Here is a 27208-nt window from a genome sequence, read left to right on the forward strand (position 1 = left end):
ATTTAGTTTGCTTTAAATTTAATATCATAAATTATTGCTTGAGCTATTCAATTTTTTAAGAAAAATGTTTTGTTATAAATTTTTCTTTGTTATAAATATAGAATAAGTCGTAAATTTTAAAATTAAAATAAATTAAAATGAAAAGTTGAATTTTGGGTCATTATACATGATACCATTTGATTTGAGGGTTAAGCTTATTTTAATTTATTAAAATTAGGACCAAATTGATAGAATATATAAGTAACAGTGACCAAATATGTAATTATATCAAATATTTTAATTGTCACATCAGCTTCTCCGTTAAATATTGACAGCAAGTGGCTTAATTGAATGAATTTAAATAGTTGTATGACTTGATTAATAAAATTTTAAAAATATTGATCAAAATGAAAATAGACAATAATTAAATGATTACTGGTATAATTTACCTTTCATTTAAATAATTTATTTTTAAATTTTTAATTAATTTATACGTTAAATTCTTTAAAATTAAAAATTTTATAAATTAAATTAATAATACTCATCGTTAATTGTATTAATTATTAATCGTTGAGCATAAAAGAATTACTTTAATAATAATTTTGGATAGAAAGTAATAACACATCTTTTAATTTATTGCGAAGTATGAGTCACTTGATTAATTAAGAACACGTAGTAATAAAGTGAATTCCAAACCGACCCCTCTCCTCGTATATTTCCTTTTTTTTTTTAACGAAATTTCACCCCCACTTTCGCTCCCAAAAGCCTATAAATTAGAGCGCTGCCTGTCTCGTTTAAACAACCAAAACAGAGCAAAGCTATTCAAGCTTCAAAAAAAAAAAAAAACACACACAGAATCAAAGCAATTTATTTTCATTGATTTTATTTCTTTTGAAAAAATCTCAGTTTTTTTTCCTTGTATAAACATAAACAAGCCTTTTTTTTAATTCTATTTATTTGTTTTTAACTCTGTCTCCTTTTGATTTCTTAAACTAAACAGCAAAAACCTGTTTTTTTTTCTTTCCAGTATGTCTCCAAGCTTGAGTAAGGTTAATTCTGCTGCTTCAGGCCTTGTTGATGGCCATAATAACCAGTCTTTAATCTCACATGAAGGTTCAAACTTCCTTGTCAATGGCCACGTTTTTCTCACCGACGTCCCTGATAACATCACGGTAACTCCTTCCACCGACAAATCAATATCCACCATCGGATCCTTTGTAGGATTTGACGCCGTTGAATCCGACAGCCGCCATGTTGTCCCCATCGGGAAGCTGAAGGACATCAAGTTCATGAGCATTTTCAGGTTCAAAGTCTGGTGGACTACTCATTGGGTTGGTGGGAAGGACCTTGAAAACGAGACTCAAATGGTGATGCTCGACAAATCGGACTCCGGCAGGCCTTATGTCATCCTCCTCCCCCTCCTCGAAGGCCCCTTCAGGGCTTCGCTTCAGCCCGGTGCCGATGACAAAGTCGATATCTGCGTTGAAAGCGGCTCCACCGTGGTCGCCTCCGCTACTTTCCGGAGTGTTCGGGTGAATTCACGAGATAATGTTCTCGATTTTTTTTTTCACGATATGGTGCACATCCCAGATTAATTGCTGGAATGGGGTGAATTCTACAGTGATGCCATAGGACGCCATGCAATCCAGGCGACCTTGTAGGACGCCATGCAATCCAGGCGACATACGGGAACATACGAGCCAATGGTTCTGGTTCTCCCCATGCATACGAGCCATACGAGTGCGAGCCATGCGAGGTGGCCATGCAGTGGAATAGAGAGGTCGTTCTCCCCATGCGAGGTCCCCATGCATACGAGCCATACGAGTGCGAGCCATGCGAGGTGGCCATGCAGTGGAATAGATGCATACGAGCCATACGAGTGCGAGCCATGCGAGGTGGCCATGCAGTGGAATAGAGAGGTCGTTCTCCCCATGCGAGGTCCCCATGCATACGAGCCATACGAGTGCGAGCCATGCGAGGTCCCCATGCATACGAGCCATACGAGTGCGAGCCATGCGAGGTGGCCATGCAGTGGAATAGGGTGTAGGTCGCCATGTAGTCCCGGCGACCTTATAGGTCGCCATGTAGTCCCGGCGACCTTATAGGTCGCCATGTAGTCCCGGCGACCTTATAGGTCGCCATGTAGTCCCGGCGACCTTATAGGTCGCCATGTAGTCCCGGCGCCATTCCCATCATCCATTCACATGCAGCCCCATCATCCATTCACATGCAGCCCCATCATCCATTCCTTCACGTGTGCATGCTGCATGCCTACGGCTCCCAATGAAACCATGTGAACCATTGCTGCATGCATGTGAAATAATTGGTACAATAATTGAAGCTGCAATTGTACAATTATTGGTGAAATAATTAAGGCAGTCGGTTGGTGAAATAATTGAGGCAGCCGGTTATAAAAGAAAGAAAGAAAGGGAGAAGTGATTGCCATCGAGAAAGAAAGAAAGGGAGAAAGGAAAGAAAGAAAGAAAGGGAGAAAGGAAAGTAAGAAGAATTCGAAAGGGAGATAAGGTAAATTTTTTGTATTTAAATTAGTTTATTATTATAAATGTTTAATTTGTTAGTTTAGGGTTTAGGGTAAAACAAAAATCAGCTAATTAGTTTGTTAGTTTAGGGTTATATGATTGTTAGTTTAAGTTATAGTATACATAAATTAAAAAATATTTAATTAGTATATGTTTGATAGTTATATAGTTAAAAAATAATTAATTAGTTTGTATTGTTAATAGTTAGTTATATAAAAAAATTATTTAATTAGTTTGTGTTAGTTAAATAGTTAAGTTATATTTGTTTGTTGAATTTATATTATATAAAAAATTAGGTAGTAAGTTTATTAGTAGTATATTATAATGAAAAAATAGTTTATTAGTTAGTTTTAGTTATATAGAAGAATATTTTATTAGTTGTTTAAGGGTTTAGCGTTTACGTTTAACTTATATTTTAAAAAGTTTAGTTTGTTAGTTTATTAGTTTATTATATTATAAGCTATTATATTAAAGTTTAGTGTTGTAAATTAGTTAGTTAGTTTATATTAGATTATATTAAATGATTTTTTAAATATTGTTGTTTAATTTTTTTTACAGATTCATTCAAATGGCTGACCAAATTCCACTATTGAGGCTTGACAATGAACATATTTCAAGTCATTTGGGAATAATGGTGAATAAAATATTTGTTTAATGAATTATAATTAATAAATATTTGAATATTATTTTATGATTGTGATAATTTTTTTGAAATATTTAATTGTAGGAGGACGAGCAGCGAGTCCTTCGTCTTCGACTACATAAAGTGCCCAAGCCACACCCACTAATAGAAGAAAATTTGCAAGAGGCTGGATTTTGGTATATCACATTTGTGCGAGATTACAAGTTGGTCCCAGGTTTGATCAGTGCGTTGATTGAACGTTGGAGACCAGAAACGCACACGTTTCATTTGCCGTGTGGCGAATGCACGATAACTTTGGAGGATGTGGCAATGCAACTCGGGGTCCAAACTAATGGGATGCCGGTGGTAATGTCACATGAGTTTAATAAGGTGGAACAACTTTGCAACTTGTTTCTTGGGAAAGCGCCCGTACCACCAGAGTGTAAAGGGTGGCGGGTGAGGTTGTCATGGTTGAAGAATGAATTTCAACTTCAATCAAATAGTACGGAGCACGAAATTATATATGCAACACGAGCGTATATTACAATTGATTGGGGGAATTTTGATGCCTGATAAATCCGGTAGTTATGTTCACACTCAGTATCTTCTTTTTTTAACAAATTTTGAGAATTGTAGGCAATATAGCTGGGGTTCGGCGATATTGGCGTTCTTGTATCGTGAGATGTGCAAGGCGTCATTAGTCGTGAATGATAATAATACAGTAGAAATCGGTGGATGTCTATTGCTGCTACAATCATGGGCTTGGCATAGACTTCCGTTTTTGACACCGATTAGTCGGACTGCGGTTGACTTTCCACTTGCCGGAAGGTAATATGAATCCTCTATTTTAATATAAAATATTAATTAAAAAATATTTATTTTGATTAAAATTATTGAACAAAATGTCTCTATTTTTGTTTTGATTGATATACAGATGGAGGCATAAAATTGAAGGCACAGGTTTAGTGCACAACAACATTAAAGAGTTCAGGTTGAAGATCGACATTAAGGCCAAAAAGGAGGTATGCATAATTTGTATTTTTTAATTATTATTTAAATTAACTATATTATCTGATTTAAATAAATTTTATTGTTTTTGTAATTTTACAGTTTAATTGGAGACCATACATGAATGAAGAATTATTTGCGTTGATACCGCACGATATTTTAGATGGGTTTCAATATTGGTGTGCTGTTACACCATTGATCAATTTTGCTTTTGTTGAGATCCAATTTGGGGATAGAGTGCTGAGGCAATTCCACTTCCACCAACCTATTCCGCGGAGTCCATGGGATCATGACCTCCTCCAAAACTTAGATGGTCGTCGTCCAGTGAATTGGGTTGAGACGCATGACGAACTGCACAGATTTGATGGTCGTCGTAAAGAAAGCGTTAATTGGGTTGAGAAGCATGCAACCTACATTAATGCTTGGAACAATAGGGCTTCATTCATGCCAACTCTTGACGCCATTCAAGACGACGACTTTAATTTTGAGACTTCGGCTTACCTTGCTTATTTTTTGGATAATGGAAAGCCGTTCCTCACAACAATAGTAGAGAGGCGACAATTTTTGAGGTTTAAGAAAAGATTTGGTAAAGCTGAATACTCTCTACCGAGTGGGAGTGGGAGTTCATCTCTACAAACTGAAGCGGAAATGACCGATGTGGATAATAGCGCACCACAATCGTTGCATCACGCAGTTGATGATTCTACTGGCCCGGCATACATACCAGAGTTTGTGCAGCCTGAGGCACCCATCTATTCTCCTACGTTTTCGTCGACGTATGACTTTGAACACATGACAGTTCAAATACCCCCAATGAATGAGGGGGATGGGTACAATACTCCTGAGCCACAACGGCCACAACGTATCAGACGTCCGCCCCGACATTATCATTCAACAACACCCCGACATCGACAACAATTGTAAACTCGTTTGCTATTTATTACAAATTATTTATTGAAATTAGACTACTTTTTTTTACCTTAACAATGATTTTTAGTATCAAATCATTACTAGTATCAAATAATTAGATATTTAGTAAATCAACTATTTTAAATCATTAGTATCAAATAATTAAATATTAACAATAAATCCTTATTAACAATAAATCCTTATTATAATGATTATTATCAAATCATTACTATAATGATTATTATCAAATCATTACTAAATCATCAAATCATTAAATATTTAAATCATTATCAAATCATTACTAAATCATCAAATCATTAAATATTTAATTCATTATTAAATCATTTTTATAATGATTATTAATAAATCATTATTATAATGATTATTATCAAATCATTACTATAATGATTATTATCAAATCATTACTATAATGATTATTATCAAATCATTACTAAATATTTGTTCATTAAATATTTAAATCATTATTAAATCATTATTATAATGATTATTATCAAATCATTACTATAATGATTATTATCAAATCATTACTAAATCATCAAATCATTAAATATTTAAATCATTATCAAATCATTACTAAATCATCAAATCATTAAATATTTAATTCATTATTAAATCATTTTTATAATGATTATTAATAAATCATTATTATAATGATTATTATCAAATCATTACTATAATGATTATTATCAAATCATTACTATAATGATTATTATCAAATCATTACTAAATCATCAAATCATTAAATATTTAAATCATTATCAAATCATTACTAAATCATCAAATCATTAAATATTTAATTCATTATTAAATCATTTTTATAATGATTATTAATAAATCATTATTATAATGATTATTATCAAATCATTACTATAATGATTATTATCAAATCATTACTAAATATTTGTTCATTAAATAGTTAAATCATTATTAAATCATTATTATAATGATTATTATCAAATCATTACTATAATGATTATTATCAAATCATTACTAAATCATCAAATCATTAAATATTTAAATCATTATTAAATCATTTTATAATGATTAATAAATACATAGAAATACATATATGATTACTAATGATGAGGCCTATATCTTGGTAAATTAGGACAATTGTTTTTTGAATGGCCTTCACCCCTACATAATCCGCATCTCTTTGCTTGACCTCTCTCTATAGCATGAAAATCCATACTGGTATGAATTCGAGTGGACTCAGGTCGACCCTTTGGACTTCTGCGAAGCATTGGATTTGGTAGCCATTCATCATGATCCTTTTTGGGCCAATATGATTCATTCGGGATCTGTCTGAACACATAGCTGTAGACATTTAATATCCTACGTAGTTGGAAGCATTCATCAACATAAGTGTATGCGCTTACACCAGCATACATACATGCAGCGACTGCATGAGCACATGGATATTTCCATGCCTGAAAACGACCACAATCACACCATTTGTGTCGTAAATCAACTCTAAATGTTTGGTCTTCTCCTCCGACGTTACGACGTATGCACGACACGACAAAAGTATGACCAACTCGGTCGAAATTATGAACAACCATTGATGTTGCCAATCGCTCATTTGCTTCCATTGATTCCACCACTGTAGGAGCCCAAGTTTTACCTCTATTTATGAGACTCTCAATTTCCTTGCCTTTGTCCGACCAAACTTTACCCAGTCTAAAGTACGTCTCTTTCACCACACTCGCTATTGGGAGATGGCGTGTACCTTTTAGTACCGAATTAATGGCCTCAACAAGGTTTGTGGTCATATGTCCGTATCTCCGACCTTCATCGTATGCTTGTGACCATTTTTCCCGCGGTATTTTTGAAGCCCACTTCCAAACACGCTGATCATCGTAAAATACCTTCAAATTCTCCAATCTCTTGTCAAAATTTGGTCGACGTAGTTCGTATCCTGTTCCATAATATATTGTGTTAAACCGCAATTAAAAAAACCACGTAAAAAATACACAAATATTGAAAATAAAACTTACCCATGCTGACTATCTCGCTACGAATATGTGCGTTATGAAACTGGTCGATACTATTCTTGCCAATATGACGGATACAAAATGTCGGATATGCATACGGAGGTATCCAACGACTTCCTGGTCGTTCAATTGCCGCCAAAATACCCGTTCCTCTATCGGATATCAAGCAAACTCCATCTTCACGAACGACATATTGACGTAGATTGGTCAGAAAGAAATCCCAAGCCTCTGTTGTCTCTCCCTCAACAATGGCGAATGCAATTGGGAAGATATTTCGCTCACCATCTTGAGCAACTGCCATCAAAAGTACATGCCTATATTGACCATACAACCACGTACCATCTACTTGGATCATATGTTTGCAAAATGGAAATCCTTCAATACATGCCTTGAATGCCCAAAATAGTCTATGAAATATTTTCTTCCCTGGCAGAAGTTGACCTTCTTCGTCATATGCGGGCATGGTTTGAGACTTCACTATAGTTCCTGGGATAAATCGCTTCATTGCTTGTAGCAAATGTGGTAGCTCATTGTACGATGTATCCCAATCTCCATACGTCAACTTCATTGCCTTCATTTTCGCATTCCACACCTTGCCATATTTTACTTGATATCCAAATTGGCTTCGAATAGATGCAGCTAACACTGAACAAGATATCCTTGGATCCTTTTCAACCATCGCCTTCACGTATTCACATATTACATCGGAGTCCAATAGTCGGTGGTCTTGTTCGATGGAGTTTCGCAAACATGTGTGCGAACCATTGTACCTCGTGATGACCCAAACATCGTGCCTTTGATTTTTCGACACTCTGATCTTCCACTTGCACTCTGGGCCATATTTTACACACTTTGCGTATAGGGTTTTCTGGTTGGACTCTGCAACATGGACATCAACATGGCATTTGATGCAGTACTCTTTAATAGCCAGCGTAGCTTCATTTTTTCCTCTGAATTGCACCCCAACTGAAAATTCACCAGAATTATCGAATGATTCAGTCATTTGGTACGGAGGTAAATGTGGCATGTCTGGGAATTCAGGTGCCCTCATTGCATCATAATCTATCTCGTACATGTGAGGAGTAGCTTCATACGGTGTCGGAACTTCATCAATTGCACCTCCACCAAAAATATTTTCGTCGCCGCCCAAAACGGGTTCTTCAGTTTCTTCATCTTCGCTTGAATCATCATGAATTTCTCCCCATCGATTTTCAGCGTCAATATCAACAACCAATTCCGGTATGTTTCTCGTCTCATACTCTGCTGCTATAGATGTCCCCCGACTTCATTTACACTTTCCAATAGTGCCATAAAACTGTTCGGGAACCTGTATGTCGGCTCCTCAAACTGACTATATAAAGCCATTTCAGATGGATTTTGAGCCACACCTCTTGATGACCCAGGAACATCACATATGTTACGCACATCAACAAATAATTCAATAACTGCTATATTGGTTGACTCATGTAATCCAACCATGGTTCCAATATCATCATCTTCTTCAAGTGGAACTGCAGCATATCTGACTGGGTTAGAGCATATCATAAACCTATACCTCAAACCATCCACTGCAGCTCGAATTTTTCTTTCTATCTTATGCTTCATTTCTATAAATGTGATGTCTTTTTTGAACATCATATTTATTGGTTTTTCAGACTGAAAAACTACTCCGACCTCATTTTCCATAATCTGTCCATTATAATGGACAATCGTGAAAAAGTTGTTGCTCATTTTCTCTACAAATAAAAAAATAAATTAATTTAGATTAAAAAATTAGATAAGATAATTTCATAAATTATTAAATATAATATAATATACTATTATATTAATGATCAAATAAAAGTTATTATTTAACTTGATTGATTGCTTACTAATAAACCTAATAATGATTTGATAATTACTATTAATCTAATGATTTGATATTTAATGATTTAATAATAATATGATTTAGTCATAATCACTAATAATTATTTATTATAAATATTTAATGATTTAGATTTGATACTAATCATTTAGTAATTATTACTAATAATAATGATTAGTTTGATAATATTTTTTTTTAAAAATATCAAACAAATTTGTTAGGCAAAACTGTCGAGATAATGTTCTCAAAATAATTATTCCGCAAGATAATGCGTTGTCCGGATTATTTCATTCAATTAATTTTTACTTCTTACTAATATACACATACAATGTAAATTAAACAAAATATTTTTAAAACAACACTAAATATTTTTAAACACAATATTTTTTAAAACGGAAATTATCTTGCACAAATTAGTTTATATAAATCTAATATAAACTTACTAACTAACTAATTTACACATACACAACAACAAAAAATGGACAACAAAAAATAATAAATTACTCACGTCTTTATGCCTTCTTCCTTTACTTTCTTTTCCTGCCTTGTTTCTTTCTTCGAATCAATCTGTACGTGGGCAAATATTGTAAAATAATGTCATGTATGTGTAAACAAAATATTTATTTAAACAACAATAGCTCCCACAAATTAATTTTATATAATCTAATATATTATAATATACCTTAAAGTAATAAACTATTTCTTTATTATAATATAACTTAGTTAAAATAACAAACTAATTAAGCACTAATTAATTTTATTATAATATAACTTCAACTTCAACGAACAACCTAATATACGTTTAAAGACACTAACAAATTAATTAATATTTTTTATATTTAATAACTTAAACTAAGAAACTAATTAACTAATTTTTTATATATATAATATATAACTTAAACTAATAAACTAATATAATATAACTTAAACTTACAAACTAATAATTTATACTAACAAACTAATTAACTAGATTTTAGTTTTAAGTTGCACCCGAAACTAACAAACTAATAATTTCATATAATAAACTAAATTAAACAATAAAAAAATTACCTCAACTATGTTTGAGCCTTTATCTTCTTTTCTTCTTCTTCCTTTTATTTCTCTCGGCAAAATTTATATGTGCTGGTTCTGCTTGTGCTTCTACCCTATACCCCATATCCTTTATATAAAACAACTGAGCGTTAACTATTGAGCATTGAAAGGCTCACAGCTAAATTAACGCTGCAATAACGTAATTATAGATGCAACACATACAGGTACGGGTGCAGGAATCTCTGAGCTATGAGCTATGATGCAACGCATGCATGCAAGCTATGAGCTATGATGCAACGCATGCATGCAGCAGGACCTTGGTCGCCGAGACTCCATGGCGACCACCGTGACCTACAGTTCGCCGTGCATATCCATGCACAGTTCCACGTCCAATGCACCATCCCCTCCCCCCATGCATTCCCACCCATGCATTCCCACGTCCAATGCACCATCCCCTCCCCCATGCATTCCCACCCATGCATTCCCACGTCCCATGCATCCCCTCCCCCATGCATTCCCACATCCCATGTTGATCCCTCCCCCATGCATTCCCACCCCATGCATCCCCTCCCCCATGCATTCCCACGTCCCATGTTGATTGCATGGCATCCCCTCCCCCATGCATTCCCACGTCCCATGTTGATTGCATGTCCCATGTTGATTGCATGTCCATGTTGATTGCATGGCCCTATTCTGTAATACACACAGGTCGCCCGGATGCCATGGCGACCTCCAAGGTCGCCCGGATGCCATGGCGACCTCCAAGGTCGCCCGGATGCCATGGCGACCTCCAAGACCACTGTAGAAATCACCCCATTCCAGCAATTAATCTGGGATGTGCACCATATCGTGAAAAAAAAAATCGAGAACATTATCTCGTGAATTCACCCGGAGTGTTCTTTACGTTCACGTCGGTGAAGATCCATTCAATTTGGTCAAGGAAGCCATGAAAGTGGTGAAGGATCACCTTGGAACCTTCAAGTTATTGGAAGAGAAAAACCCACCAGGTATCGTGGACAAATTCGGTTGGTGCACGTGGGATGCATTCTATCTTACGGTGCACCCTCAAGGTGTTTGGGAAGGTGTGTAGGGATTGGTGGAAGGTGGATGCCCACCGGGACTGGTGCTGATCGATGACGGGTGGCAATCCATTAGCCATGATGAGGATCCCATCACCAAAGAGGGCATGAATTGTACGGTGGCCGGTGAACAAATGCCATGCAGGCTGTTGAAGTTTCAAGAGAATTACAAGTTTAGGGACTATGTTAGCCCTCGGAGTTTGGCCAACGGTTCCGCTAATAAGGGCATGGCTGCCTTATCAAGGACCTGAAGGAGGAATTTAACACTGTGGACTTTGTTTATGTGTGGCATACCTTGTGTGGATATTGGGGTGGTTTAAGGCCTAATGTCCATGGCTTGCCGGAAACCAAGGTCATTAGGCCGGAGCTGTCGCCGGGATTGAAGAAAACAATGGAGGGTCTCGCCGTTGATAAGATTTTCAACACCGGTATCGGGTTGGTGCCGCCGGAGAAGGCCGATGAACTTTATGAAGGACTTCATTCTCACTTGGAAAATGTCGGAATTGATGGAGTTAAAGTCGACGTGATCCATGTAAGTTATTTACCCATATTAATTTTTCCAATTAAAAAAAGTTTCAATGTTAAAATAATTTTTTTGTATGGATGAGATCTGAAAGTAGTCCTTGTTTTCTAGAAAATTCATGAAAATAAAATATTGACCATGGCCGACCAAATCTTAATCTCTTTTTTTCTTTTACTTTGACTAGTAAAGACGAAACTTTGGCTGGTTAACTTACTTTGACATATTTCACAAAAACTTTGGTTGGTTAACTTACTTTGACATATTTCACATTTGATCGGCACGGAACAGTTAATTAGTTATTGCTATTTCTCATCAAATCTTTATCATAAATTTTTAAAAACTTTTACTTTTTTCCCTCTCCAATATCATAATAATAAATCTGATTTAAATATTTTAATCATGTTTTTTTTCCCCGTTTTGAAACAGCTGTTGGAAATGTCGTGTGAAAATTACGGTGGAAGAGTTGAGCTCGCAAAAGCTTATTTTAAAGCGTTAACGGATTCCGTCAGAAAGCATTTCAAAGGAACGGCGTTATTGCCAGTATGGAACACTGCAATGGTTTTATGTTTCTTGGAACAGAAACCATTTGTCTCGGTCGCGTCGGTAAGTTATTCACTTCTATTTTGTATTTAATTTTTTTTAGTGTGCATCATCATTAAAGATAAAATTAAAGCAGCTTGAGATGACATTAATAAAATAATATTATATACTTCACTGTATAATTCATATTGAGTTTTTTGGGCTTTTGGTCTGATGGGTTGCTTTGTTTTATATGGGACGATTTTTGGTGCACTGATCCATCAGGTGACCCTAACGGCACATTTTGGCTCCAAGGATGTCACATGGTTCACTGTGCTTACAACAGTCTATGGATGGGCAACTTTATTCACCCTGACTGGGACATGTTCCAATCCACTCACCCTTGTGCCGAGTTCCATGCTGCTTCAAGGGCCATCTCCGGTGGCCCGATTATTGTGAGCGACACCGGCAACCACAACTTTTCACTCCTCAAACGTCTTGTCATGCCCGACGGAAAGTGTTGGTCAAAGAAAGCTAGCAGTCGGTGGCTGCTTGAATTAAAAACATGGGCCGCTAAATTTTTTTAATTATTTTGTAATAGGAATAATTACAAAATTGAGTCATTGAATTTTAGGGTATTTATAAGATTAGTCCCTAAGTTTCAACTATAAATATCCTAGCTCATTTAGGTTGAAAATCATCCCAAAAATCATTTCTTTCTCCCAATACTAGAGAGCTTTCTTGTGAGTAGTGAGTGTTTTGTAAACACCTGTAAAATTTCTCTCTTAGTAAAAGATCTGCAGCAGTCCGGAGACGTAAGCAAAATTGGCTGAACTCCGTTATCAATTTCGGGTATTATTTTTCCGCTTTTATTTCGCATTCTCACTAATCTGGTTATAGGGAAATTACTTGTACTCGGTTTATTTTCTAACAACTGGTAATCAAAGCTTTTGGTTGTGAATTTTGTCAATTTTCTGCGAGGTTACTATTTATTACTATTCACGTGAATAGTGAATTTCGTGAATAGTGAAATTCGGTAGGCGATACGAGTTTGTCGACGGAGGTGTTCTAATACACGGCGGTTCGCAGAAATTGTCAGAAACGATCCAAGCGAAGCCAGATTCGAGTGGGAGCGATGGCTGCAGACGAAGGGAAGGTGAAAATTAAAAAGTTCGATGGTGCGGACTTTGGCTTTTGGAAGATGCAGATTGAAGATTTTCTGTACCAGAAAAATCTATATCAACCTCTTTCAGGAAAGCAACCAGAGGGCATGAAGAATGAAGACTGGGCTCTTCTCGACAGACAAGCCCTCGGAGTTATCCGACTGACGTTATCCCGCAATGTTGCTTTCAACATAGCAAAGGAAAAGACCACGGCGGCTCTCTCCAGTATGTATGAGAAGCCATCAGCCTCAAACAAAGTTCATTTGATGAGGCGATTATTCAATTTGCGGATGACGGAAGGGGCATCGGTGGCACAACACCTAAATGAACTCAACACAATCACAACCCAGTTGAGTTCAGTGGAAATTAAATTCGATGATGAAGTTCGAGCTTTAATTCTCTTATCATCTCTACCAGACAGTTGGAATGCTACTGTTACAGCAGTCAGCAGTTCGTCGGGAAACAACAAATTAAAATTCGACGATGTTCGGGATCTTGTACTGAGCGAAGAAATTCGACGGAGAGAATCGGGTGAAGCATCAACCTCCTCAGCCTTGCACACAGAGTCTAGAGGGAGAACTTCAGAAAGAAATTCAAATTGTGGCAGATCCAAATCCAGACGAGGAAAATCAAGAACTGTAAATAAAGATTTTACCTGTTATAATTGCAGCAAGAAGGGTCACTTCAAAAGAGATTGCCGAGCACCAAAGAAAAATACTGGCGCACAGGAATCTACCAACGTGACAGAAGAGACAGGTGATGCCATGATTCTAAGCGTCAACAGTCCGATTGAATCATGGATCTTGGATTCAGGGGCGTCTTTCCACTCCACCCAATGCCAAGAAATCATGGAGAACTATGTCAGTGGTGATTTTGGGAAGGTTCATCTTGCTGATGATGAAACCTTAAAGATCGTCGGAAAAGGAGACATCCGACTAAAGCTGCAAAACCAGACCACCTGGAAGCTGACAGGAGTGAGACATATTCCTGGCCTCAAAAGAAATCTGATTTCTGTTGGACAGCTTGATGGAGAAGGATATAGCACAACCTTTTCAGACTGTGAATGGAAGATTACCAAAGGAGCACTCGTCATTGCTCGTGGTAAGAAGACTGGTACTCTCTATGTAACCTCAAATTTAGAGAATATCATTACAGTAGCAGATGCTGATGGAAAATCAAACCTATGGCACCAAAGGCTTGGCCATATGAGCGAGAAAGGAATGAAGATACTTTTGTCAAAAGGGAAGCTGCCGGATCTAAAGAATGTAGATGTCGGACTATGCGAGGATTGCATCTTTGGCAAACAAAAGAAAGTCAGCTTTACAAAGATTGGCAAGACTCCCAAGGCAGAAAGGTTAGAATTGGTTCATACTGATGTATGGGGACCATCCCCAGTTCCATCTCTTGCAGGCTCACTATATTATGTCACATTCATCGATGATTCAACAAGGAAGGTGTGGGTTTATTTTCTGAAGAAGAAATCAGAAGTCTTTGATACCTTCAGAAAATGGAAGGTCATGGTGGAAAATGAAACTGGTTTGAAAGTCAAGCGGTTGAGGTCTGACAATGGAGGAGAGTACAGAGACAGTAGATTCAGAGATTTCTGCGCAAACAATGGGATCAAGATGGAGACAACAGTTCCCATAACACCGCAGCAGAATGACGTAGCAGAGCGCATGAACAGAACTCTGAATGAACGTGCCAAAAGCATGAGGATACATGCCGGATTGCCCAAATTTCTATGGGCTGAAGCTATCAACACTGCAGCTTACCTGATCAACCGTGGGCCCTCAGTTCCTTTGGATGGCGGAATACCAGAAGAAGTTTGGAGCAAGAAAGAAATAAACCTTTCACACTTAAGAGTGTTTGGTTGTATTTCTTATGTACACATAGACTCTTCTGAAAGAAGTAAACTTGATGCTAAGTCCAACAAATGTGCCTTTGTTGGTTACGGCGGTGATGAGTTCGGTTACCGGTTTTGGGACTACGAAAATTGAAAGATCATCAGAAGCAGAGACGTCATTTTTAATGAAAATGTGATGTACAAAGACAGATCAACCGCAGAATCAAGTAATACCGAAGCTGAAACAAAGGAATTTGCTGAGTTCGATGAGATTTCTGGAAATGATGTTCAGATCAGTCCTAAAGCAGTTCAAGAGGAAGAACCAGGCACACCAGAACTGAGACGCTCCTCCAGAATTCCTAAACCAACCCAACGGTATTCTCCTTCTTTACAGTACTTGTTGCTGACTGACAATGGTGAACCAGAGTGCTATGATGAAGCAATGCAAGTGGAGGATTCAGTCAAGTGGGAGTCTTCCATGAAAGATGAGATGGACTCGCTTATGTCAAATCAGACATGGGAATTAGCTGAATTACCACCAGGCAAGGGAGCGCTCCATAACTAGTGGGTTTACAGGATCAAAGAAGAGCACGATGGGAGCAAACACTACAAAGCAAGATTGGTAGTCAAAGGTTTTCAGCAAAAAGAAGGTATTGACTACAATGAAATTTTCTCTCCAGTCGTAAAACTGTCTACAATCAGACTGGTGTTGAAAATTGTAGCTGTAGAGAATTTACATCTTGAGCAGTTAGATGTAAAGACAGCTTTCCTTCATGGTGATTTAGAGGAAGAAATCTATATGAGGTAGCCAGAAGGCTTCATAGAGGCAGACAAGAAAAACCTGGTATGTAGGTTGAAGAAGAGCTTGTATGGTTTAAAACAAGCTCCTAGATAGTGGTACAAGAAGTTCGATAGCTTCATGAGTAGCAGTGGTTTTATCAGATGCCAAGCAGATCATTGTTGCTACATCAAGAGGTTCGACAACAGCTTCATTATTTTATTATTGTACGTTGATGACATGCTCGTTGCAGGCTCAGACATGCAAGAGATTATACACTTGAAGCAAAAATTGTCGAAACGGTTTGCTATGAAGGATCTGGGCGCTGCAAAGCAGATTCTTGGGATGAGGATCAAAAGAGACACAAAGTCAGGGACTTTGATGTTATCACAGGCTGAGTACATCAACAAAGTACTCTCCAGGTTCAACATACAAGATGCTAAATTAGTAAGTACACCTTTAGGTGTTCATTTCAGACTCTCCAAAGACCAATCACCAAAGACGGAGGAAGAACGTGCACACATGGTGAAGGTGCCGTATGCCTCAGCAATTGGAAGTCTGATGTATGCCATGGTTTGTACCAGACCAGATATTGCTCATACAGTGGGAGCTGTTAGCAGGTACATGAATAATTCGGGCAAGATACACTGGGAAGCAGTCAAATGGATCCTCAGATATCTGCGGGGTACCACAAACAAAGCACTTTATTTCAAAGGTGGAGATACGATACTGACAGGCTATGTAGATGCTGACTTAGCCGGAAATGTCGACATCAGAAGGAGCACTACAGGGTATGTCTATACTCTAGGAGTAACCGCATTGAGTTAGGTTTCTCAACTACAGAAGATTGTTGCTCTCTCCACAACTGAAGCAGAATATGTCGCTGTTACGGAAGCTAGCAAGGAGATGGTTTGGCTCCAAAATTTCTTGGAAGAGTTAGGCAAGAAACAAGAAAACAATATATTGTATTGCGACAGTCAAAGTGCTATCCATCTAGCTAAGAATCCATCTTTTCATTCCAGGAAAAAGCACATACAATTGCGATATCATTTTATCCGGTCTCTTCTGGAAGATGGGATTTTGAATCTTGAAAAGATCAGTGGAGCTCAAAATCCGGCAGACATGTTAACAAAGACGGTGACTACGGACAAACTGAAGTTGTGTTCAGCTTCAGTTGGCATGCTAGAATAAAATACCAGAAATGTTGCTGCATTGATTGAGGTGCGAAGACATATTTAAATCAGTCTTCAAGTGGGAGATTGTTGGTTAAAGAAAGCTAGCAGCCGGTGGCTGCTTGAATTAAAAACATGGGCTGCTAAATTTTTTAATTATTTTGTAATAGGAATAATTACAAAATTGAGTCATTGAACTTTAGGGTATTTACAAGATTAGTCTCTAAGTTTCAACTATAAATACCCTAGCTCATTTAGCTTGAAAATCATCCCAAAAATAATTTCTTTCTCCCAATACTAGAGAGCTTTCTTGTGAGTAGTGAGTGTTTTGTAAACACCTGTAAAATTTCTCTCTTAGTAAAAGATCTGCAGCAGTCCGAAGACGTAAGCAAAATTGGCTAAACTCCGTTATCAATTTCGGGTATTATTTTTCCGCTTTTATTTCGCATTCTCACTAATCTGGTTATAAGGAAATTACTTGTACTCGGTTTATTTCCGAACAGAAAGATCCTCCACTGCCAGTACTATGCACTTCCAACCAGGGATTGCCTTTTTGAAGACCCTCTACATGATGGCAAAACCATGCTCAAAATCTGGAAACTTGAACAAGGTTTGTACTTTATACATATTTGGCAGTGTTTTTTTATCCCCTTTTAAATAATGAATGAACTAACAATTTAGCCTTTTGTTTTGGACAGTATACTGGTGTGCTCGGCGCATTTAACTGTCAAGGTGGCGGATGGTGCGGTGAAACTAGAAGAAACCAATGCTTTTCGCAGTTTTCGCAAACGGTGACGGCTGAGATGAATCCAAACAACATCGAATGGAACAGTGGGAAGAACCCGATTTCGATCGAAGGCGTCCAAGTTTTCGCCATGTATTTCTCCCAGTCCAAGAAACTAGTCCTCTCAAAACCGGCCGAAAACATTGAAATCTCACTGAAACCTTTCGACTTCGAGCTCATAACTGTCTCACCGGTCACTGTCTTGGCTGGAAAATCAGTCCATTTCTCCCCTATTGGGCTAGTCGACATGCTCAATACCGGCGGTGCCATCCAGTCATTAGCCTACAACGAAAGCTCTGTTCGGATTGAAGTGAAGGGAAGCGGTGAAGTGAGAGCCTTTGCTTCGGACAAGCGGACTGCTTGCAAGATTGACGGCAAAGATGTGGAGTTTGGGTTCGAGAATCACATGGTTATTGTTCATGTTCCATGGTCTGCTTCATCTGGTTTATCCACATTAGAGTATCTGTTTTAAGTTGCTGATTTTAGTGGCTTCATAGTGCACGTCTATGATATATTTATTTCAATCAAATCGAGTGAAAACTAGAGTATTTTAGTTGAAAGACAATTACTAGTATTTTCTCTTTATATGTGCTCTTCCAGATTTCTCTTTACCCTATGTTTACAAGGGTAATTGGTCCACAATTTTTAATTGGATTGAAAGGATATTTGGGTTACTATTTTCAAAGTCACATAAATGATAAAAAATTAATTGCAGAGAAAGGTCCAATTATATAATAAATTTGAACAAAACAAAGATACATATTGATGTTGTAGAAAAATTCTCAAAATAGGAGTTGAGCGAGGAGAGAAACATAAATTTTGAAGTTTTTTGAACTCGATTCTACCATTGAGGCCTAGATTTTGCAAAGCATCGATGTTATTCTAATTAATTACAGAGATAAATATGGATGCTTTCTTTCTTAAGTTAAAATGTAAAACACAACTTTTATTTTTAAAAATTTGTAAACAGTTTTCTATGAACACTGAAAAAATCATTTATATATTTTCAAATTTTCACTTATTTTTGTTTTTTAGAAATGATTTTCTAATTTTACAATCAAACACGTTTTTTTCAACTTTTTTTTTTATTTTGTAAGAAAATGGAAATGAAAATAGCCTTTTTTTTGGAATCAAACGGACTCTTAGGGGTTGTTTGTTTGGCTCTGAATGGAATCATTCAGCACTGAATGTTGAACCGTTCAGCATTCAGACTGTTTGTTTCTCACCTCTGAATGATTCAGTGCTGATTGATTCAGTAAAACAGTGCTGAATGATTCAACACAGAACTACATTATGAATGATTCAGAGCCATTATTAAACAACATGTCACATTCAGAGCTAATTCATACAGAGCTTCTGAATCACTTAGTATTTGAATCATTCAGCGCTTGATTATTCTGGAGTAAACAAACAACCCCTTACTTTTTTTTTGTAAGAAATTATAATTGAAAATTTAAAGATGTAAAATTTGTATACTTAAAAAAATTTATATATATAAAATTTATAGTTTATGTTATTGTAAAAATCGCTTCCATCCTTTTTTCTAGAAGTTTATTGCAATCGATTAGGTATAATTTTTATAGCATGTGCCTAAAAAACTCAGTCCATCTAAGCCCGTTCTCAAGAAATAATAATACAAAATATGGATAAAAGAATCCAAGGGAAAAGAAAGACCTTCTGTTATACAAACCTAAAGTTCGGACTAAAATAAGGCTTCGATTCGATCCGCTACACAGGTAATACTTGAGGCACGTGGCATATGAAAATGGTAAATGTTGGCAAGGCAATAAATTGCGGTTTACTATTCTGTATTACAAAAGAACTTCATCTTCCACACCAAAGGGGTGTTTAGAAGCTGACGTCTAAATTTTTTTTTGGGGCAAAAGGGTACATGAGGCTTTGTATTTGTCTAAAAAAAACAATGTTATCCTCGATATTTTTTTGCACTCAATGTGACTTTCGAACTTATAAAAATAATTCAATATGACCCTTTGGGTGCATTTGGTTCACGGAATGTAAGATTACCTCCGGGAATAGGATTACCTGAATATAACATTACCTAACACATTACTGGTAATGTTACATTACTGTGTTTGGTTTGTTTGGCAGAATGTAAGATTACTGTATTTGGTTGAAGGAATAAAAGATTATTGGAATGTATATTTCACCAAATTATCATTGTTCTATATTTTTAATAAGTTGAATTCTAAACATTTAAATGAAAATTATTTATATAAAAATTCATTGATAATATATTACTTTATTATTTAAATATATCATGCATTATTTTAATTTTAATTAATATTAAAATTTACATAATTTATCTAAACATATATTAAAATTTTACATCAACATTTAACTAAATAAGAATATGAACATTGTAATAGATGAACCATTTTACTCATACCAAAATGTACAAAGATGACTTTAGAGAATATTTTTAATTTATTAATTATAAAATATATTATTATTAGTATTAAAAAATAATCATACTTTTACTTTTTAATTTATAAAATCGTATAATATCTGTATTATCTAAATCATATTTTCTAGTACTTTTTGTATTACTTGAATTTCTCCTAGGAGCCTTGTAGTGTCGATATTATACCACTTGGTATCGATACTTCCTACAAACAATTCAAAAATCCAACCGTTGGAAAACAATTCAAATATCTGCGGGAACTCTTATCTTCAAAATATGTTGATCCTTTCATCCTTGCACAGTGCTGGCTGCGTGAGGGCCCTCCCCCGTCTCTTGCATCCGGAATCACCCTCCCTTTTGACTGAGAATGCTCAGTAGAGGGAAGTGCCCATCCTCTCTGACCTGCCTGCCTGTTCTGTCCACTGCTGTTAGCCCCTGAGACAATAGTTGCAACAAAATATATGATTCGAGGTTATAGGATGGGGAAAAAAGCATTGCCTCAACATTATTCAGGCCGTTACACCAACTATAAACTTGTAAAGTGAAAAACTGAGATAATAAAAAAAACTAAATGAAGAAACGGGGGAACCAGTCTTGCCTTTTTTCCCCTTATTCCGTGATGCAAAATTACAAGGGAAAAGCATTGTAGTAAGACATATATTACCTATGGTATCATGGTCAATAAAACTCTCAGACCAACCAGGCAAATACTTTTGGGCTTTTCCATTCCAAGATTCTTCAAAACCAGTAAGTTCATCTGGAAAATTCACCAATTCAGAAGATTTACCTTTAAACTGCCATTGGACCAATTAATCTACTTCTATCAACAAATATACAATAACACTCTTTTGCATGTAACACTAACTTGCCTTCGTTCACATTATGCAAGGTTTGCAATGTATCCACCCTACCATCTGAATTCAGCTTTATCATGACAGAATGACCCTACAAAAATGTTCTCATCATAATCCAAAGTACAAAAGACTCAAAATTTAAATTTGTTCAGAGAATTCTTCTACCTCAAAAGTTAACTGGTGGAAGTTTAAACATGTTATCAGCTCAGAGAATTCTTTCCATGAAATGAGCGACACACCGAGCTCTTCGGCTTCCTTCTTCTGCTTGCTGGAAACATTTTCAAAGATGACAATAGCTGAAGAAAGAAGATAAATACTTCAGTTGATGAGATTGATGTGGAAAATAAGTAACCTTAATGTCAAAGCTCCTAATTAATGGAATCTGGACTTACTTTTTAAGTAAGAACAACATGCTGGAACACATGATAGGATATGTCCAGGATAAAAAAAACATAATGTGAATCAAAACTTAAAATGAAATGCAGCTGAAAAAAAAAAGAATTATTGTCTGCAATTGGAGGAAGAAAAATTCATATAACATTATCTAATAACCACATTGCTTCATTTTGCAATGACAACTTACATCAGGGAGTTTGTTCTCTTGAACAAAGGCTATTTAAACTTCAACATGGTTAAATATGGACTCCACTGCATTAGCACCTGTAGCAACGTAAAACCAGATAAATTATCAACTTGAAATGAATTAAATAATGAAGCTTGAACAGTAAATATATTAATGGAATTTCCAAGAGAATCATATAGAGGTGCATATGTTATAGCTTAACTGTTACAAGCCTGTAGAAGAGAGGCAAACAAACAAATTATACAATATAAGCTTGTAAAGTTGTGATAGTGGCTTGAACAAGTGGTTATCTTCTCAATTGCAATTCCACACACCTCCATGGCAATGATCCAATCCGGACAATTGGGCCCATATATACCACATCGGTCTCCCTACAAATGTGACCGTAAATGTTTCCTCTGTTAATAATACTTGTGTTTAAACTGGCTAACTTTGGTTCCTCATGGCAGAACCTATTCTGAGAGTAGCATCATAAGCTTCCTGATATGTGATCCATAAATAAGGACCAGCTTGCTGCAAAAGCAAAGGAAACAGAACTGTGTTATCAAATAAAAGGAAAGAGCTTTAAGTTGATAAGTAAACCTCGATTTCAGTTCGGTTAACATGTTGCATGTATCCACCCTACCATTTGAATTCAGCTTTCTCATTAAAGAATTCTCTTGGACCACCAAAGCCCCCAAAGGGGTCACCACCAAAATTAAAGAAAAGATCTCTTCCACCTCTGCCTCCTTGCATTTTCTGGAACCCTTTAAACTCTAAAAAAGGAAAAATAAATATGAATTTCAAAGAAATAACACAAGGTTTCAAATTACTCATATAACATAGCATAAATCATGCGAACGAGTATCAAATAGAGGAACACAATCAATTCAGTCCAAATTATTGAACTTCACATATATTTAAAGAAAATACCCCAAAAAATCCATCGTGGCCATATCACAATTCAGAAGCAAAAATCAATCTATACCCTAAAACCTAAATATTAGAGGATCATATCAGAAAAATAAAAACCAAATATAATAAATGACTTCAAAAAGGAACAATTTTGTAATGAACAATCGCAAAAAATAAGAAGTAATCAATGAACAGTTAGAACGTGGTCATCGAAACACATCCACTAAATTTCAATCAAAATCGAAGCCTGAAAATGGAGAACGGGACGATCGAAAACCCTGTGAGCTTCTCTCGCCAAATTGAAGAAGCTGAATTTTTTCATTCCAGAAGCAAGCAAACGGGGAGAAGGGTATTTTAGCCCATGAAGAACGGGAATAAAGAAATACCTAGGTGAAACGTGGGGGTAACATTCCTTGTAATTCAGACCCAAAAAAACACTGTTGATATTTACCTTTTACCTTCACTTGGGAATATGATTCATCCAAGCGTGGCTATCTTAATTCCGAAAAAATATTCCTCCCCAGGAATCCAAAAATCTGTGAACCAAACGACCCCTTTAAGTTTCCATCGTTAACTGTTATGATGCTTATGTGGCACTTCACGGTGCTGATGTGGCAATCTACAGTACCGACATAGCAGTCCACAGTGGCTAGTGACGTGACTGATGGGCTAAATTGGGTTTTTAAAGTTCGAGGGTCAAATTGATTTTTTTCAAAAGTTTAAGGGCTTATTCAATTTTTTAAAAAATAAAAATATTTTAAATTCAAAATATAAAAATATTAAAAAATTTAAATATAATAATATCAAAAATAAAAAATAAAAAATACTAAAAAAATTAAAAATATATATTATTTTTAAAAAAACAAAAATTAAATAAAACTTATTAGAATTTGCCTCTAAATTCTAATGTGAACTTTATTTTATTTTTTTTGGTTGAGATGTATTTGCTATTTCTTGTTTTTTTAGAAGTAAATATTGAAGTGACAAAAAAAAAAGCTTGAACATATGAAGTTCATATCTACCTTGACTTTTATACAGTTGTATCTAATAGAAATTGGCTGCATAAGTCAATATTCTCACTTTTTTATAAGATAAATTTTAGGTGAAGTTTGCTTTCCTATATCATGTTATATTCATTAAAAATGTCCTTCTTAACAGTTGTATCTAATAGAAATTGGATTTGCTCTTGGTTTGGTCTCATTTTGACTTGCAGACATATAATAGACCCTTTTATCCAGAAATGGTTGAATGCAGGCAACAAAACTTGCCCTAGAACCCAGCAAGTTCTTTCTCACACGATTCTAATAACACATATATAAGAATTGCTCTCAGCTTATCATTTGCAGCATTCAAATTCTTTTTTAAACCTCCAAAATTGATTTTCCAACTCGCTTCACGGATCTTTGTTACCTATTCATTCTGCACTTCTTCAAGTGCTAAAACATCATAGGAAAGATAAAAGAGAGGGGATTGGGACATTAATTTGATATTTTTTTTATTGAAATTTGAAGTTTGAACAATTTAATATGTTTTTATTATTTATGTTAGAATATTATTTATTATTATAAATGAAAATTATGTTTTGAGTAAAAAATATGTGATATATTTTTTTTTGATTAAGCTAAGGTGATTACAAAGTAGTATATGTTCTAAATACTCTCAACCGTTAGACAATGAATGCTCAATCACCCTTGCTTAAGGTCAAACCTGTGACATCTAGAAATAACAATGATTCTTTTAACCAAAGAGGTAAGTTGGTTCATGCAAATATATGATATAAATTAATTCTTATATATTATAAATTTAAAAATAAATCAAATTGAATTGAGTAACCAAAACGGAACAAAAATTTAAGTTTAGTGATGATTTTGAAAATAAAAATAGTTTGAAGCTCAAAATAGAATATCATGAATAGTTGAGTGACTAAAAATGAAATTTACCCATGTTTTTTTAACGGAGTTAATAATTTGGGACAAATGAGGTAACGGTTTATACTTTAGAAGATAAAATATTCCGAAAAATACTTTAAAAGGTAATTCAGTACAAATGGTATAGTTTAAGGGAGCAAAGGTGTATTTAACCCTTTTCGTTATGAAATTATACGACAATCACTAGAAAAATTATTTGGATATATGTATGTATATACACGTGGATATAACGTAAATCCTAGAACTTTTTTTTTTTTAAATTATGAGAAAAAAGTGAGTAATTAGAGATTAATAATAAGAAATAAAAAATAGCTATAAAAAATAGATTATTATCTTTAATTTCAACCATTAAACTCAATCCAATGATAAAAACGTGTAAATTTTTAAAATTTTACACAACCCTTACTTTATCACTAAATAACATTTGCCAATTCTTTGAAAAGATTTTAATAATTGAAGAACCATTGAAAGTATATTAAGGAGCCAAAGTATTAAAATAAAGTGCCCTCGAGCTCACTAAATTATGAGATTAATTTTATTTTGACTATTAAACAAATTTTTTATAAATTATATCATTAAACTTTTAATTTTATTTCAATCACGCCACTTACTATTAACTTTTAACAGAATTACTGACGTGATAATTAAACAAATTTGTATAATAACATATATGATACTCATTTTTTACATCTTCTGTCAATTTGGTCATAGGATAATAGCTCATTTGAACCTCATAACTTATTATGTCAAATTGTTATTATTTGTAATTAAAAATAGGACCAAATTGATAGAATGTGTAAGTAATAAGAATCAAATATTTTTTTTTGCAATTTTGCTTAACTAGCACGTCAACAATTTTATTAACAATTAACGATTAGTTTCTTGATTGAAACCAAATCGACTACCTTTTAACATGTAACACCCCTTTCCCGTATCCGAACCCAAACACGAGTCAGATATGTCACAAAATATTTACAAACAATCTACATTTAAAAACCAATACAATTTTGTTTCTTTAGAAATCATACAAGTTTACATAAATAATTTAATCGCACAAAATCTAGAAGTAATATTTTAAAAAATATTTTTCATATTTGATTTTAGGCAGCAACATAGTAATAACTATAATGAACCATTTGCTTATAAAGTCAAATACTACAAAACATTAACCTTCTTTCAAATCATATAACATGTATAAACACTTTATCACACATAAGGCGTATCATGCCAAATCAAAGTATGTAATGAATCATTTTCTTTCATATAAACTAAATATATATATTATTTACATATTTAATTTATAGCACAATGTATATCAAATGATAATGCAAGATACGCTAGTCAGGCGAGTACGCAATATGCATTTGCAAGTCCCTCATATATCAATCGCACTCAAAAGTGCCTTAACAGTAATCTGCACTCGAAAGTGTCTCAATAGTAATTTGCACTCGAAAGTGCCTCATGTAACTCGCACCATAGGTGCCACGTGTAATGTACATGTATTGTTGTAGAACACAACATCACTATACCAGTAATCAGTATTCAAATGTGGTAGTTCACGTTGAAACATCATGAACTCCATAATGCACATATAATGTCAGTATCATGTACAGGAATGTACCAGATCAGTAATCAGTAATCACTTCACCTAATGGCATGTCAATTGTACCTATGACTCTCAATGCACAAACAATGAGATTTACATTAATTATTACATGTTCAATTATCAAAGATATCAATATATCCTACTTTTTCATATAATAACACAATGAGCAGTTCATACCCTAAACATTTCATTTCTACATAATATATCATGATCATCATCAATTACTTTTCTTTTAACAAATACACATCATATTCATCATGTAGTAAATATCATAAATATAATACCAATTGTAATGAAGTTGTCTTATTTCAAACATTTAAGATATCATATGACATAAGAGAGCATAAAAAACATGATTTACCACACTTTCATATTATAACGGTTTGCACTACCCTTAAAGAAATATTATTTTGTATTAATATATATACTTAAAAAGTATTCTGTTTATACCAATGGAAACTAGACTCGAATATGAATCTAACAATAAAAGGCACTTTTTCTAGGTCAACTTGTACAGTTTATAATGTATTTTCTAATCTAGCTTACAAAAGTTGTTTTGAGTATAATTTGCTGCCCTATTTTCTGACCTGTCATCGGTTAAAAATTCATATTTTTTTTGTATACACTTAGAAATCATTATCCGTTTGTTTTCCATAAATCTATACGGATATACTAATCCAAAGGTATAAGAATCATCTTCTAATCATCTCTATAGAATTTATGGTAATTTCCTAAACTTTCTACACAAATAACAAATTTAGGAATATTTCACTAATTCTATTAGCTTAAGAGAGACTTCTTACCATAGTAACTCTGTCACTAGCTCATTGCAAGCCAATTGCTTGCACGATAACATAAATACGAATTAAATATGCACTCACCTCGACACTTTAAACGTTAACCATAATAAAATAATCCAAAAAACTTCATACGAGCTCCTTTCCTTTTCGTTGTTATTCATTTCACCTCAATTTGACCTTGAATGGTTCCCATACTTCAATACACAACAACAAAAAATCAAATATATATGTTAGAATCTTACTAACATAAGCATACAATTGGAAATAAATTCCTAAAAATCTTTCGATGTT

General features: G+C 34.9%; 3 protein-coding genes across 3 annotated transcripts; 2 read left to right on the forward strand and 1 right to left on the reverse strand.

The window, feature by feature from the left end:
- Window positions 1–11000: 11000 nt before the first annotated feature.
- Window positions 11001–12549, forward strand: LOC120207267 (galactinol--sucrose galactosyltransferase-like). Its single transcript, XM_039206774.1, has 3 exons — window positions 11001–11580; window positions 11998–12174; window positions 12376–12549. The coding sequence occupies exons 1-3, from the start codon at window positions 11440–11442 to the stop codon at window positions 12547–12549; spliced, it is 492 nt and encodes a 163-aa protein (XP_039062705.1). The 5' UTR covers window positions 11001–11439.
- Window positions 12550–17542: 4993 nt separating this feature from the next.
- Window positions 17543–18302, forward strand: LOC120207268 (probable galactinol--sucrose galactosyltransferase 5). The gene is made up of 2 exons (XM_039206775.1): window positions 17543–17656; window positions 17745–18302. Exons 1-2 carry the CDS (start codon window positions 17573–17575, stop codon window positions 18300–18302), a joined length of 642 nt encoding a protein of 213 aa, XP_039062706.1. The 5' UTR covers window positions 17543–17572.
- Window positions 18303–20442: 2140 nt separating this feature from the next.
- LOC120207253 lies at window positions 20443–21534 on the reverse strand. Its single transcript, XM_039206766.1, has 5 exons — window positions 21499–21534; window positions 21272–21402; window positions 21122–21197; window positions 20917–21009; window positions 20443–20687 (listed from the first exon to the last, which is right to left on the reverse strand). Exons 3-5 carry the CDS (start codon window positions 21183–21185, stop codon window positions 20458–20460), a joined length of 387 nt encoding a protein of 128 aa, XP_039062697.1. The 5' UTR covers window positions 21186–21197; window positions 21272–21402; window positions 21499–21534; the 3' UTR covers window positions 20443–20457.
- Between the last annotated feature and the right edge of the window lie 5674 nt (window positions 21535–27208).

Source organism: Hibiscus syriacus, unplaced genomic scaffold (genome assembly GCF_006381635.1).
Source record: "Hibiscus syriacus cultivar Baekdansim isolate YM2019G1 unplaced genomic scaffold, ASM638163v2 tig00014444_pilon, whole genome shotgun sequence".
Taxonomy (NCBI): Eukaryota; Viridiplantae; Streptophyta; class Magnoliopsida; order Malvales; family Malvaceae; genus Hibiscus; species Hibiscus syriacus.